The sequence below is a fragment of the Rhinoderma darwinii genome, chromosome 10 (genome assembly GCF_050947455.1).
Source record: "Rhinoderma darwinii isolate aRhiDar2 chromosome 10, aRhiDar2.hap1, whole genome shotgun sequence".
Classification (NCBI taxonomy): domain Eukaryota; kingdom Metazoa; phylum Chordata; class Amphibia; order Anura; family Rhinodermatidae; genus Rhinoderma; species Rhinoderma darwinii.
In genome coordinates, this window is record NC_134696.1 from 9,588,003 (window position 1) to 9,601,227 (window position 13,225).

General features: G+C 43.4%; 1 protein-coding gene across 1 annotated transcript; it reads right to left on the reverse strand.

Annotated features, from left to right (window-relative positions):
- Positions 1-9,778: 9,778 nt before the first annotated feature.
- Positions 9,779-12,831, reverse strand: LOC142662359 (zinc finger MYM-type protein 1-like). The gene has a single exon (XM_075840585.1). It carries the CDS (start codon positions 12,829-12,831, stop codon positions 10,189-10,191), a length of 2,643 nt encoding a protein of 880 aa, XP_075696700.1. The 3' UTR covers positions 9,779-10,188.
- Positions 12,832-13,225: the final 394 nt, after the last annotated feature.

Genomic DNA, 13,225 nt, shown 5'->3' on the forward strand with positions numbered 1-13,225 from the left:
CCAATAACAGTGACAGCTACTGACCCCAATAATAGCGACAGCTACTGACCCCAATAATAGTGACAGCTACTGACCCCAATAATAGTGACATCTACTGACCCCAATAACAGTGACAGCTACTGACCCCAATAATAGCGACAGCTACTGACCCCAATAATAGTGACAACTACTGACCCCAATAATAGTGACAGCTACTGACCCCAATAATAGTGACAGCTACTGACCCCAATAATAGTGACAGTTACTGACCCCAATAACAGTGACAGCTACTGACCCCAATAATAGTGACAGCTACTGACCCCAATAATAGTGACAGCTACTGACCCCAATAACAGTGACAGCTACTGACCCCAATAATAGTGACAGCTACTGACCCTAATAATAGTGACAGCTACTGACCCCAATAACAGTGACAGCTACTGTCCCCAATAATAGTGACAGCTACTGACCCCAATAATAGTGACAGCTACTGACCCCAATAATAGTGACAGCTTCTGACCCCAATAATAGTGACAGCTACTGACCCCAATAATATTGACAGCTACTGACCCCAATAAAAGTGACAGCTACTGACCCCAATAATAGTGACAGCTACTGACCCCAATAATAGTGACAGCTACTGACCCCAATAATAGTGACAACTACTGACCCCAATAATAGTGACAGCTACTGACCCCAATAATAGTGACAGCTACTGACCCCAATAATAGTGACAGTTACTGACCCCAATAACAGTGACAGCTACTGACCCCAATAATAGTGACAGCTACTGACCCCAATAATAGTGACAGCTACTGACCCCAATAATAGTGACAGCTTCTGACCCCAATAATAGTGACAGCTACTGACCCCAATAATAGTGACAGCTACTGACCCCAATAAAAGTGACAGCTACTGACCCCAATAATAGTGACAGCTACTGACCCCAATAATAGTGACAGCTACTGACCCCAATAATAGTGACAGCTACTGACCCCAATAATAGTGACAGCTACTGACCCCAATAATAGTGACAGCTACTGACCCCAATTATAGTGACAGCTACTGACCCCAATAATAGTGACAGCTACTGACCCCAATAATAGTGACAGCTACTGACCCCAATAATAGTGACAGCTACTGACCCCAATAATATTGACAGCTACTGACCCCAATAAAAGTGACAGCTACTGACCCCAATAATAGTGACAGCTACTGACCCCAATAATAGTGACAGCTACTGACCCCAATAATAGTGACAGCTACTGACCCCAATAATAGTGACAGCTACTGACCCCAATAATAGTGACAGCTACTGACCCCAATAATAGTGACAGCTACTGACCCCAATAATAGTGACAGCTACTGACCCCAATAATAGTGACAGCTACTGACCCCAATAATAGTGACAGCTACTGACCCCAATAATAGTGACAGCTACTGACCCCAATAATAGTGACAGCTACTGACCCCAATAATAGTGACAGCTACTGACCCCAATAACAGTGACAGCTACTGACCCCAATTATAGTGACAGCTACTGACCCCAATAATACTGACAGCTACTGACCCCAATAATAGTGACAGCTACTGACCCCAATAACAGTGACAGCTACTGACCCCAATATCAGTGACAGCTACTGACCCCAATAACAGTGACAGCTACTGACCCCAATAATAGTGACAGCTACTGACCCCAATAATAGTGACAGCTACTGACCCCAATAACAGTGACAGCTACTGACCCCAATAATAGTGACAGCTACTGACCCCAATAATAGTGACAGCTACTGACCCCAATAATAGTGACAGCTACTGACCCCAATAACAGTGACAGCTACTGACCCCAATAATAGTGACAGCTACTGACCCCAATAATAGTGACAGCTACTGACCCCAATAACAGTGACAGCTACTGAGCCCAATAATAGTGACAGCTACTGACTCCTATAACAGTTTTCTGACGCGAACAATAACATATTATTTATGGTGAATGATGAAGGGCTTCAAAAACTTAAAAAAACAATAAAAATAAAGATAAATTATTGGAGCACTCCGCTTTATTTTTTTATTGCACCCTCCTTTTGTACATTGGTGTTTCAGTGGGGTGCTGTGAGCAAAATACTTACCGATCCCCGTATCTTGTATTTTTCGGGTCCAACGCCGCTCACGTGACCTTCCCCCAGACTTGTCTGAAGTTACTGTGCTTTTGAATAAACCGGAACTCAGGCTCTCAATGCATTCCTATGGAAGCCAGAACAAGGCCAGGACGAGGCCAGAACGAGGCCAGAACGAGGTCAGAACGAGGCCAGAACGAGGCCAGAACGAGGCTCCATAGGAATGCATTGACTTCCAGGAATTCTGAACAGCAGTGATTCTAGACCAGGTCAGAATGGACCCGGAAAATGACAGGATTCGGGGATCGGTAAGTATTTCTACACACAGCACTCCAGTGAAACACCAATGTACAAATGGAGGGTGCAATAAAACAATAAAGTGGAGTTCTCCTTTAAATGCTAATTTAAATGTACTGCAAAATGGTCACAATGAAGGGAGACAAAAGCGGAAAAAATTATTTGCAGCTTAACCGACAAAATTGGTTGCAACATCAAGGGGTTAATAATTATATTACATGCAGATCACTGTATAGAGCTTTTCAGTTCCCCAGGGGCATGCGGTTGGGAGCTTTGACCTGGGGGTCACTTTAAGAATAAATAAATGGTGGGTGGCATCACATCATCCTGATCTACAGGGATTGGCCAGTGATCACATGGTAGGGGGGCTATAGAGCTCCCTATAAGATAGTAATGCCCTTCGTCCTCTTTGGACCCTGCAGCTTGGCGTCTTTCCCTCCCCCACTCCCTCTTTTGATTTGACTCCTTAATGACACGACCAATTTAGAATTTTTTATTTTAGTTTATTACTATTTGTGGGGTGAAATTAGCAAAAAAAAAAAAAAAGCAAATGCGCCATTTTCTGGGGGATTTCGCTTTTACGGCGTCTATCGTGCAGTAATAACTACATGTTCACTTTATTCTACGGATTAATACGATTACGGTGATATCGACTTTATATTTTTTCATGTTTTACCACTTTGTAAAACTATTTGTTAAAAAAATTTGTTTTGTGTCACCAAAATCTGAGAGCCATAACTTTTTTATGTTTCCGTTGATTGAGCGATGTGAGGGCTTATTTTTTGCGAGGCGAGCTTTTGTTGTTACCATTTTGGGGTGCGACTTTTTGACTAGTTTTTATTCTACTTTTTGGGGAAACTAACGTGACCAAAAAACAGCAATTTGGGTGTTTTAAACATTTTTATTGTTTTTTTTTACGGTGTTCAGCGAGTGGCTTAGATAACATCAGATTGTAATAGTTCGGACTTTTGCAAACGCGGCGATATCAGTTATGCTAACTTATATGTTGTTTAACATTACTCTACAGAAAAAATGGGCAGAGGGAATTTTTTAGAAATGTAAATATTATTTTTGGGGATATTTGTAAAAAACTTTATTTTACTTATTTTTTAAATATCCTTTTTATTGTCAGTTTTCACATTTTCTTACAAACATTCCACGTAAAAGTTACATCATGAGTGCGCAGCACTCAGCTGTCATTGAATTAACTTTGAATTAAATTCAACATAACATAACATATAAACATGGCATAAGTGTCGATCTTCATATGGACCGAAAACATGACTTCCCCCAACCCCGACACGACTTAGGTCATCAATGAGTTTCTACTTATCATTTATCCCCCAACTAGTTCAAAGTTGCAACCCCCCTAAAGTGCCTGCCAAGAGCTGCGTATAATACCACTTTGTGTGCTGGAAAGGCTTAACAATTTCCGCTATTTCGGCTGCTGTGCACTGCGATTCTTTGAATATTTGCCACTTATCAAATAGCTTCTTGGTTCCCGTTTCCTTCCGCCTTTCCACCTCCACCCTCTCAAGAACTAATAACTGTTTCAGCCGTGACACAATCAGTTCTATCCCCGGCATGTCTGCCTCCAACCATTTACTCAGCAGGCATCTCAAGGCTACCAGTAAAATCGTGTGCACCAGCACTGGACGTGATCTCACTCCTCGAGCACCCTCTTCCTCCGGCGGCCGCGCCTGATGGAATAGTAGCGCTTGAGGCGTCATTGGGAGGTTCGCTTTCCAATGATCCTCAATATATTTTTGTACCATCCCCCAAAATCGTATCGTATGTACGCCCCCCAACACTCCATGCCACAAATTCGTCAGTGGTGTATTGCACTTGGGACAGGAAGGATTGTGAAGGCAAAATATTAAAGCCATATATAGCTGCATGCATCAACTTAAAATAGGTTTCCCTCCAGCTCTCATTTATAACACTCTTCCGTACCATCTCCCAACCCCCCAGTATGATCTCTCCTATACCTGGATCTTGGGTCCACTGTTCCCAGTTTTTGAAACTAATCCTTGATTACGGACGAACAAAACCATCTCTCAGTGCTCTATACAACCCTGAAATGGTCGCTCGCCCAGTTGTTGGACCTATGACCTCATCTAAAGTGTGCGAGGTAGCTTCCATACTCAAATCCCTGAGCCTGGAGGTGTGAAAATGCTCGTACCTGAAGTATTTGTAAAAAATTGACCCTACCTGCTATGGGTCTGAGTTTAGTGGTGATTTCCTCCCCAGTTAACCACCTCCTTTCCTCTATGTGCATAAGATCCCCTGCGTTGTGAATTCCTACCCTCCCCCATGAGGCAAATCCGTCCCCCTTGCCTACTCCCGGTAAAAATTCCGGGTGTCCGCTCAACGCCATATATTTCGATACCAGGTGAGGTAACCCAAACTGCTTACGTACCACTTTCCAAGCTAGGACTGTATCTCTCAATACAATGGAGGTTTTGAGACGGCACGGAAGAGAAGCAACTCTACAATGTAACAAAGCTTTCAGGTTCCAGGGTGAGGCATACTCCCCCTCCAGATCTAAGTTGGAATAATTACTAGTTTCGTGAAGCCAATCTACTACATGACGAAAGAGACAGGCCACGTTATAACCCCTGACATTCAGAAAGTTCACACCCCCTTCTTGTTTGCCCATCATAAGCTTGGTAAGTGCTATGCGAGGCCTTTTTCCTGCCCATATAAATTTAGTGAATGAGGCCAAAAGTTTAGAGACATCCACATGCTTCAATAAGAGAGGGATTGTTTGAAAGGGGTATAGCAATCTGGGGAAACTAACCATCTTAATCAGGTGGCACCTTCCCAGGAGAGACAACGGCAATTGGCCCCATCTAGTGAGTTCCGCTTGTATTTTTTTAATTAACGGGGGATAATTTAGGCCATACAGGGTGTCCGGCACCCTCCCTATTCTGATACCCAGATAAGTAATGCAATGTTCAACCGGGGATATCCCACACCCCAAGGATTGCCAAAAGGTCTTAGGCAATGGCCTGCCCAACTCCAGCAGTTCGCTTTTAGCTAGGTTGACTTTATATCCCGAGCATTGCCCAAATTCCTGCAAAAATTGAAAAACTGTCCTTAAATGCTCTTGAGGATTTGACATAAAAAGTATAACGTCATCAGCGAACAGGGCTAACTTCACTGCCCGAGACCCTACTTGAATGCCTCTGAACATATCCGATTTCTCCAGAAATCTAGCCATAGGTCCCAATGCGAGATTGAATAACAGGGGCGACAGGGGACAACCCTGTCGTGTTCCTTTATGTAATTGGAAGGGATCCGACAGGAACCCTGAGGAGTGAACCCGTGCCTGCGGGTTATTGTAGACACCCTTCAGGAAGACCCGGAAGTCTCCCTGAACGTTCATTTTGTCCAGCACCATCCCCAGCCATTCCCATTGTATGTTATCAAAGGCTTTCTCTGCGTCTAACGCTAATAGTGCCGGCTGGTACCTGGCTGGGGATCGTGCCCGACTGTTTCTAGCACCGTCAACACTTTGCGTAGATTCGTCAATGCTGCCCTGCCCTTTACAAATCCTACTTGTGATTTTCCCACCAGTGTGGGTAGATAAATAGCCAGCCGATTGGTCAAAATTTTTGTGAGCAATTTCTGATCTTGGTCTATCAGTGAAATGGGACGGTACGACCCCGGGTCAAGAGGATTCTTCCCCTTCTTGGGTAACACCTTTATATGCGCTACTTTGGCCTCTGCTGGTAAAGCACCCGTCCTTAGTAAAATATTATAGTATGCCACCAAGGTAGGGCTGATTTCTTCTCTCAGAGATTTAAAAAACTCTCCTGTGAATCCATCCGGACCCGGGGCCTTTCCGTTAGATAAGGTCTTAATGGCGCTCCGAACTTCCTCTAATGTAATCTCTGCGCTCAAGTGACCGTTCTGCTCCTGAGTGAGCCCTGGCAGCTTCACCTTCTCCAAAAATTCCCTCCCTTTTTGGAGATCTATGGGAGTTTCTGAGTAAAGGGCTTGGTAGTATTTACTTAATATGGTGTTGATTTTTTTGGGGTCTGAGGTAGAAGTTCCATTAGATTCGTTAAGTGTGGAAATGTGTGACGGTGCATACCTCCCCTTCGCTAATCGCGCTAATAATTTGCCCGCTTTATTGCCGAAACGCATTAGATCGGCATCAAATTGGGACCGGTAAATACTCTCTCTTTTGTCTAACCACTGATCAAACTGTCGCTTGGCTTCCCTCCATTTCTCCCCCAATGGCGGTGATGGAGAGTGTAGAAATGCTGTGTATGCACGCCGTAATCTGTCGCTCGCTGCCTTGTATCCTTCGGTCGTCTTGCGTTTAAGATTAGACATAAATTGCATAACTTTCCCCCTTATTACCACTTTAGCTGTACGCCAATACAATGATGGTTCTGAACGATGCGATACATTATGCCCATCAAATTCCATCCACCACCCCTTAAGGTTCTGTATAAAGCCCTCATCCTTTGCCAGAAAGGCGGGAAACCTCCAGATAAAATCCGTTCCTCTAGCTACTGTGTCGGCCAAGGTAATGGTAACCTGGGCATGGTCCGAAATAACTAGATCTTCAATCGCCGCTTCACGTAATCGTCGCGATAATGCGTCATTAACTAGCAAGTAATCAATACGCGACCATGACTGATGAACATGGGAGAAATGTGTATATTCCCGCGCATCTGGGTGTAGACTCCTCCACGCATCTATTAGGGCCATGTGTCTTAAAAAGTCGGGCAAGATCTTATCTCTATTTCTCTGCGAACTAGTCCCTGCGCTCCTATCTGCCTTTGAAGACCTCACAGTGTTAAGGTCTCCCCCCAGAATCAAAAACCTAGTGCGATCCTGCTGGAGTTGGGTTTCCAAATGACCAAAAAAACCTGTGTTAACCGTATTTGGGCCATACACATTATGAATACTGATAGTTTCCCCTGCATGTTCCATCACTAGATGGATCCAACGGCCCTCGTCATCCCGTTCCTGGGACACCAGCGTAAACGCTAAATTTTTATGTACCAAAATTATAACTCCCGCCTTACCCTCCCTTGCCGACGAGCCAAAAACCTGACCCACCCAGAATTTTTGCAAATACTTAAACTCTGGCTCGGTAAGGTGAGTTTCCTGTAATAGGGCCACATCTGGGTGCAATCGTTTCATGTGTCGCAAAAGTTTGGTCCGTTTCTGTGGGGATCTCAGCCCTTTAACGTTCCAAGAGACTATTTTCATGTTATTGGGCCGTGCATAAAATGAGCTAAAGTGCCTAAAAGTCGTGATAGGTTCGGGGAGTCAGATCCGCCTTTTTCCAAGAGCCATGTATAAACATTAATAACATAACCAAAACCCGGCTTATAAACCAGAACCAAACTCCATGTCAAGGCCATCCGGCCCTTATCTAACAAAACCATAAAATCACCTACGGCAAGGGTTATCAGCCCCTTAATACCCACTGGTGTAAGTGACTTCACTTTTTTCTGTTGTGTCAAATCACGCCCCTCCCTCCCCCTCCCCCCCAGACCTGCATATATGTCTCCTTCAATGAGGAAGCAGCACCTGCCCTTACCACCTCTTACCCCTTTGTCACCTGTGCACACATTTATACATTCTCATATCGTCGGTTTAACACCCTAGAGTCCGTTTGGATTATATCCTCACATATCCACATAAATCTTGTTTCGCCTCTAGGTTTCCATGCCTCCTTTTCCCAGATCTCCTACCGCAACTTCCCCCAGTATGCCATCTGTGGCAGATATAACGAATCCCTTGCGTGGGGGAGGCATTGTCTCATTCCCGGTCGATCCCGCCCACAAGGAAAAATCTCAGAACCTGATCTAACTCACTCACTAATCTCCTGTAGCGAGAATGCAGGGAAATATCAAAAATGCATAAATTTCAACATTGTAACATTATAACATTAGGTCAGCTGTTGACCGGTACAGAGTGCCGTATAAAACCGCCAAATATCGCCCTCAAAACGTTCAAATTATCTGCAAACTTATCTGTAGCCGGTCGGAATCTGCAATTGGTCTACAGCGTCCACAAAATCATCATCACATCAGCTTAAATAAAATGGTGCTGAAAAGAACTTCGTCCGTCAATCAGGAGACGTAGATCGGGTGCGGTCCCGCATTCGACTCTGCGGCTTCGGAGAGTCCCCTCCATTTCCGGCTCGACCCCCCCGGGATCTTCCTGGTGTGGGCATTAAAGCTTCTGCCCAGGTTCGCTCCATATTTTGTCGGTTCCGTTTGGCTTCTCTTGACTTGCGATTTGGACTGTATGCTGGACTGTGACGCTCCTCTTCTTGCTGGGGTCTGTGCCTGCAAAGCTCTGTAAGTGCGTCCACTGCTTCCTGTGGCGTGGTGAAAACCTTGTTCCGCCCGTTCTCTTGAAACACCCGTAAGATGGCTGGGTACTGCAGGTTAAAGCGTATTTTCGCTTGGAACAGCGCGGTGCAGATCTTGCTGAAAGCCTGCCTTCGTTTTGCAACCTCCGCAGAGAAATCCTCAAAAAGTAGCACTTTCATGCCCATTATTTCCAAAGGACGCGATCTGCTGCGGAAAGCTTTCATGAGTGCCACCTTGTCATTGTAATCCAACAGCTTAAAGATTACTTGTCTGGGACGAAGCGAACTGTGGTCTTATTTTACTTTTTAAAATTCAGTTTAGAAGTCCCCCGAGTGGACTTGAACCAGCGATTATTGGATTGCTCACACGATCCACTGCAATACTAACGTATTGCAGTATATCATGATTTTTACAGCCACCTATGAAGCCCTGCCGGAGAACAAAGATGGCAGACCAGTGGCGGACACAGACTGCAAAAGGCCCCTGTGCAGATAATGTGCCAGGGCCCCCCCGCCCCCCCCCCAATACCGACAAAGTTACCTAAACATATATATGCATATAAAAATAAACCTTACTAATAAAAATTATGAAGGAAGATTTATATTGTACATTTTATTACCAGTTTAGAACACAAGTAACACATTTTTTTCCGGGTTAAATTCTTATCTAAACTAAGTCCCTAAATGTGGGCAAAGAAAATGAAAAACCTATACTCACCTCCTCCGGCGCCTCCGTTCCCCCTCCGCAGCCCCTATCCCTTTCTGTGTTTACAAAGCTGCTGTGGTGACGCGCGGTCGATGGCACATGACCGCTGCAGCCAATCAATGCCCTCAACAGCGATTTGCTGTGGAACTACTGTCCTCAGCAGCACACCAATGAGGAGTTATTGGCAGCAGCGGTCACGTGCCATCGGCAGCGCGTCACCAGTGCAGCCTTGTACACTTGTAACACAGACCGAGACAGGAGGATGGGGGCTGCGGCGGGTGAACGGAGGCGAGGGAGGAGGTGAGTATAGTTTTTTTATTTTCTTTGCCCACATTTAGAGACTTAGGTTAAATTGAATCATTGAATATAACACAAAGCACTCATGCAACTGAGATGCAATAATTTAGATGATCTTATCATGCTTAGCTTACTGCACTGTTACCTATCAAGCAGGACTGAATCTCAATATGTCACATACGGAATGTAAAAGTATTGCCATGAGGAATCAATGAAAAAAAAGCAAAACATTTTTAAATAAATAATACTTACTATACAAAGCTAATAAACAATACTGTGTACTTAAACTTACACAACAAAGCCGAATCAAGGCAACTGAAAAGTAGTCAACCATACAATGTAGGCATAGAAAAACGTATGCAAAAGAGCAAAACTCAATCTGTTTAGGCAGATAACTGGGAATATTTGATCCTGTCATTTACTGGTCTGTCTGAGAGTTGATTGATTCACTTAAAACTCCTCCTTCTTGCCTTCCTTTCTGCAAATTCATCAATGATCTTATTCAAGTCAATCATTCTAGCACGTTCATTTTCTATGGACAACATAGCCAATCCGCTTAACCTTTCTTGTCCCATGGTAGACCGCAAGTAGTTCTTGATTAGTTTTAGTTTTGAGAACGAGCGTTCAGCACTAGCCACTGTTACTGGCAATGTCAAGAACAAAATATATGCTGTGCACACTTCTGGAAAACTTGTAGATAACACACTGTTTTCAACAATTAATAGCTTGGCTATTTCTTCTACAGTGGTCAGTTGTGCAATTTGTGATTTTAAGCACGTTCTGAAAGAAATGAGTTGTACAGGGAGAGCTGGTGAAAAGTCATTTTTGAAATGCTTCACAAGATTCTCTCCGTCATTCTGAAGTTCCTCATCAGTTGCTGACAAAAGTGAGCTGGGAAGGATTGCTTTAAATTTTTTCACTGTTGCATGAAGACTTTGGAATCTTTGTTTTAGTTGCATTATGATTGTGTCTAGACAGGAATTGTAGATGTTAACCTGGAAGTACCTCTCAGCATCGTTGAGCCGTTCATCTTGACACAACTCATCAAACTGTCGTTTTACACGTTTATTTCTTCTTTTTTCAAATATAACTCCTATGCCCCACTTTTCTGATAATTTTATGGCACTGTCTTTCGCTCCCTGATAGTCACTTCTGAACTTTTGAAAAACTTCAACTGCGTTCTGAAGTAATTGTGTTGCTTTTTCTATATTTGTGTCTTTGGCTTGCAAACACTTTGAAATTGGTCCTACAACATCCAGAATCCTTGACTGCAGGACAACCATCATCACAAACTCAAAGGAGCTGATGTTCTTTTTTAGACTAGAGGCATCGTTGATGTCACTGGAATTTTTGTCTGACTTCAGGATGATTTTTGTCAGTGCCTTTAGTATATCCGTGTAACGGTACCTCAGTGCTGTGATGGAATCATTCCTGGAAGACCATCTAGTTGGACACAGTCTCTTCAGCGTAATGTTAGCAGTTTCAGATGCAGAAGATATTTCTGACAATAATGCCCATCTTTTGATACTGTTTCCAAAAAACTGGTACAATTTTTCGATTACATCATAAAATTTGTTTATTTCTGGGATGTATCGGACAGAATCGTTTAAAGCAAGGTTTAAATTGTGAGCTGCACAATGTATATACTGTGCACAAGGTTCCCTTTTAGAAATTCTTGCTTGCACGCCTGTATATATGCCACTCATGTTTGCTGCACCATCATACCCTTGTCCACGACATCTACTTATGTCAAGACCCTTATTTTCAATACTTAATACAATTTCTTTTTCAAGGCTTGCAGCGGTCTGATCCGTGATGGCATGAAATCCGAGGAAAACTTCATTTATCTTTAATGCTGTAACAGTATTCTGTTGATTTGTTTCAACTGTCACATAACGAAAAATCTGACTAAGTTGGTCAGTTTTAGAAATGTCTTGTGTTGTATCTATTATTATGGAAAAAAATGGAGAGCTCTTGATCTCATTAACAATATCCTGCTCTATCTTCTTTGACAATAAAGCAATTATCTCATCCTGTACTCTATGGCTAAGATACCGGACAGATCCCCTTGGCATTTCCAATAACTGCTGCAGAGTAGAGTCATACCTTGCTAGCAACTGAATAAAAGACAAAAAAACACCGCTGTTTGCTTGGCCTATCACTTCTGTGTGACCTCTGAAAGGAAGATTACACATTGCTAGTGTTAATGTCACATTAATCACTCTGCCAAGCACTTGCCTCCAGAAGTTTTTTTGCTTTCTAATTTCCCTTTCGTTTTCTTCATCTACAGTACCGTGACTGCGCCACTGCTGCATCAACATGCAAGCATGAATGTGCTGCATGGAGCTTTCATGATAATGCACTGCCTGTGTTAGATGGGACCAATTTCTCATACCATTCACCCATGCTGAATTGTAGGCACCACAGGTACGATCAGCAAAAAGCCAACATGGTTCACAGTAGGCACAGTCTAGTTTTGGAGAATAGCACAACCATGAACGTTGGAGCAATACTCCAGCTTGTGTTCTCTTAGTGTAAAATGTATGGGAAAAACAACGTCCTCCCTGTTTTTGGTCTCGTGGAAATGTTATGAGTGGCCTACAAGACCCCTGAGAAATGATGAATCTCTTTGTTTGACTGTCTGTAAGCTCTGATGGGAAATTACCACGGTCTGTTGGAAATTTATCAGCAATTGTATCATGACCTTCATCATCTACAAATGTTTCATCCAGATATTCTCTGGAAGGTTCCTCACTCTGACTCTCTATAGTAACTGCTTCACAGGATTCGTTATTCGACGCTGTCTCTGAGCACTCTGCATTTTCTGAAGCCTCAGTAGATATATTTGGTAAGTTTTCATTCTCCTCACCCTGGCCACTTGCCTGTGCACTGCTTTCACATTCTTCTATAAAGCTGATCTGACCACTGTCACCAGAAGTGCTGCTGCAGGGGGCTGGTATCTCACTCTGTTCTTTCTCAGCCTGTTTAAGAAATGAACTAATTTTTGGTAGTTTAGCCGTCTGCGCTAACTCGTCCTTTCTTTGTCTGCGCTTTTGAGCACCACTTTTAGGTTTTGGGCCAGGCGCCATTCTGAAAAGTAGATGGTAATTTATGTTTACTATGTTATGAGTAAATATTATAGCCTATTTAACAAATATGATGTTATACCATGTTCACCTCTGCGTCAAGGTTTCCTTCATAAATGGAAACCATGGCACAGTGCCGGATTCATCAAATAACGGACACCAGCATTCCACCTCGGTGTCTGTCATTTTGACGGGAAAAATAACGCTGCATACAGCACTATTCTAGTAAAAATTACGGAATCTGCGATGGAGGCTCCGACACAGATGTGAGCACTGTGTTTGCACTTCATTCTTCATAGGTTGTCATGCCCTATATATAGCAGATTTGCTTTGCTGTGGATTTCATCTTTTGCAATGCAAAGGGGAAAAGCCATAAAAAATGCACATGGAACATGTA

Coding starts and splice junctions, on each gene's coding strand:
- LOC142662359 (XM_075840585.1), bottom strand. CDS start 12,831: ATGGCGCCTGGCCCAAAACCTAAAAGTGGTGCTCAAAAGCGCAGACAA.